At 22.0% G+C, this 2,500-nt stretch overlaps 1 protein-coding gene across 1 annotated transcript in view; it reads left to right on the top strand.

Annotated features, from left to right (window-relative positions):
• Positions 1-2,500, top strand: part of LOC132764677 (espin) — a 147,071-nt gene that overhangs the window by 72,848 nt on the left and 71,723 nt on the right. Inside the window, exon 7 of the mRNA XM_067472846.1 lies at positions 1-137. This exon is cut by the window's left edge and continues 159 nt beyond it. Coding sequence (XP_067328947.1) covers positions 1-137 — 137 coding nt within the window. The remainder of the gene's footprint in view (positions 138-2,500) is intronic.

Here is a 2,500-nt window from a genome sequence, read left to right on the forward strand (position 1 = left end):
CGGACCCCAAGGGGCCCCCTCCGCCCCCGGGGTACCCGGCCCCCAGCCCCCCCGAGGAGGCCCAGCACACCGCCGAGATCTACGTCCAGGCCAAGAACAACCTGCGGCACGTGGAGAGCGAGGCGCTCAAGAGAGAGGTCAGGGCTCACCCTCCACTCTGCTCCCCTCGCTTGGCTTTCCCGTTTGTGCGTTTGCTTGCCGTTTACACCTTTTCAAACTGACATATATATATATATTCCATATAGTGGCACATAAATATAGATCTGTAAGGAGAGGCATGTAAATAATAATAATAATAATAATAATAATAATAATAATAATGTATTAATAATTAATAATAATGAATTAATATTAATATTAAATATAATAAATATATTGTTGCTTGTAATTACTATTAATGTTACCAATAATAATAATAATAACAATAACAATAAATATAATTTATATTGTCTACTTGTTTGTTATTATTAGAAATAAATAATAAATAATATTAAATATAATCAATAATAAATAATATTAAATATAATCAATACTATTAAATATAATGAATATATCATTGCTTCTATATTATTATTACCAATACATTATTATTATTAATGTATTAATAATTAATAATTATGAATTATTAATTTTAATATTAAAATATAATCAATAATCAATAATATTAAATATAATCAATAATATTAAATATAATCAATAATAAATAATATTAAATATAATAAATAATATTAAATATAATGAATATATCATTGTTTCTATATTATTATTACCAATACATTATTATTATTATTAATGTATTAATAATTAATAATAATGAATTATTAATTTTAATTTTAATATTAAATATAATACATATATTATTGCTTGTTATTACTATTAATGTTACAAATAATAATAATAATATAATTTATATGGTCTACTTGTTTGTTATTATTATTAATACTAGAAATAAATAATAATTAATATTAAATATAATGAATATATCATTGCTTCTATATTATTATTACCAATACATTATTATTATTAATAATGCATTAATAATTATTAATAATGGGTTATTAATTTTAATATTAATATTATATATAATAAATATATTATTGCTTGTTATTACTATTAAAATTACCAATAATAATAATAATAATAAAAAATATAATTTATATCATCTAGTTTGTTATTATTATTAATATTAGAAATAAATAATAATTAGTATTAAATATTATTGCTTCTATATTATTATTACCAATAAATTATGATTATTATTAATGTATTAATAATAAATAATAATGAATTAATACTTATTAATATTAAATATATGGAATATATTATTGCTTGTTATTACTATTAATGTTACAAATAATAATAATATAATTTATATCGTCTACTTGTTTGTTATTATTATTAATATCAGAAATAAATAATGATTAATATTAAATATAATTAATATATAATTGCTTCTATATTATTACCAATAAATTATTATTAATGTATTAATAATTAATAATAATGAATTAATATTAATATTAAATATAATAAATATATTATTGCTCATTATTACTAATAAAGTTACCAATAATAATAATAATAAAAAATATAATTTATATCATCTACTTGTTTGTTATTATTATTAATATTAGAAATAAATAATAATTAATATTAAATATAATGAATATATTATTGCTTCTATATTATTATTACCAATAAATAATAATTACTAATATTAAATACAATTAATATATTATTGTTTTATGTTATTAATATTATCAATAATTAATACAATATCACTTAGGTAGTATTATATAATATCTTGATTAAAATATTTTGTTGTATTTATATTATTATACGTTGTTGATATAAGTATTGCTTACAAATTATTTTTAGTAATGCAAGATAGATGGATAGATGGAGAGAAGATCAATGAAGTGATTGATGTATGGAGAGATAGCTAGATGGATGGATAGACAGATGGATAGATACTAGATAGCTAGATAGATGGATAGAATAGATACAGGGATTGATTGATGGATAGATAGGTGCATGCATAGACAGATGGATGAATTGATAGATAGATAGATAGATAGATAGATAGATAGATAGATAGATGAATAGCTAGATACATGGATAGATGGATAGATGGGTGCATAGCTAGATGGATGACTGGATGGATGGATAGATAGATTCATAGACAAATGGAAGGATGGATGGATGGATGGATGGCTGGATGTATGGATAGATGCATAGACAGATGGAAGGATGGATGGATGGATGGATGGATGGATTGATAGATGGATGGATTGATAGGTAGGTAGATAGATAGATAGATAGATAGATGCATAGACGGAAGGATGGATGGATTGAGTGATAGATGGATAGATAGATGAATGCATAGATAGATGGATGAGGGATGGATAGATAGATAGATAAATAGATAGATAGATAGATAGATAGATAGATAGATACATAGATACATAGATACATAGATAGATGGATTGATAGATGGATA

Source organism: Anolis sagrei, chromosome 13 (genome assembly GCF_037176765.1).
Source record: "Anolis sagrei isolate rAnoSag1 chromosome 13, rAnoSag1.mat, whole genome shotgun sequence".
In the NCBI taxonomy this organism is placed as follows: Eukaryota; Metazoa; Chordata; class Lepidosauria; order Squamata; family Dactyloidae; genus Anolis; species Anolis sagrei.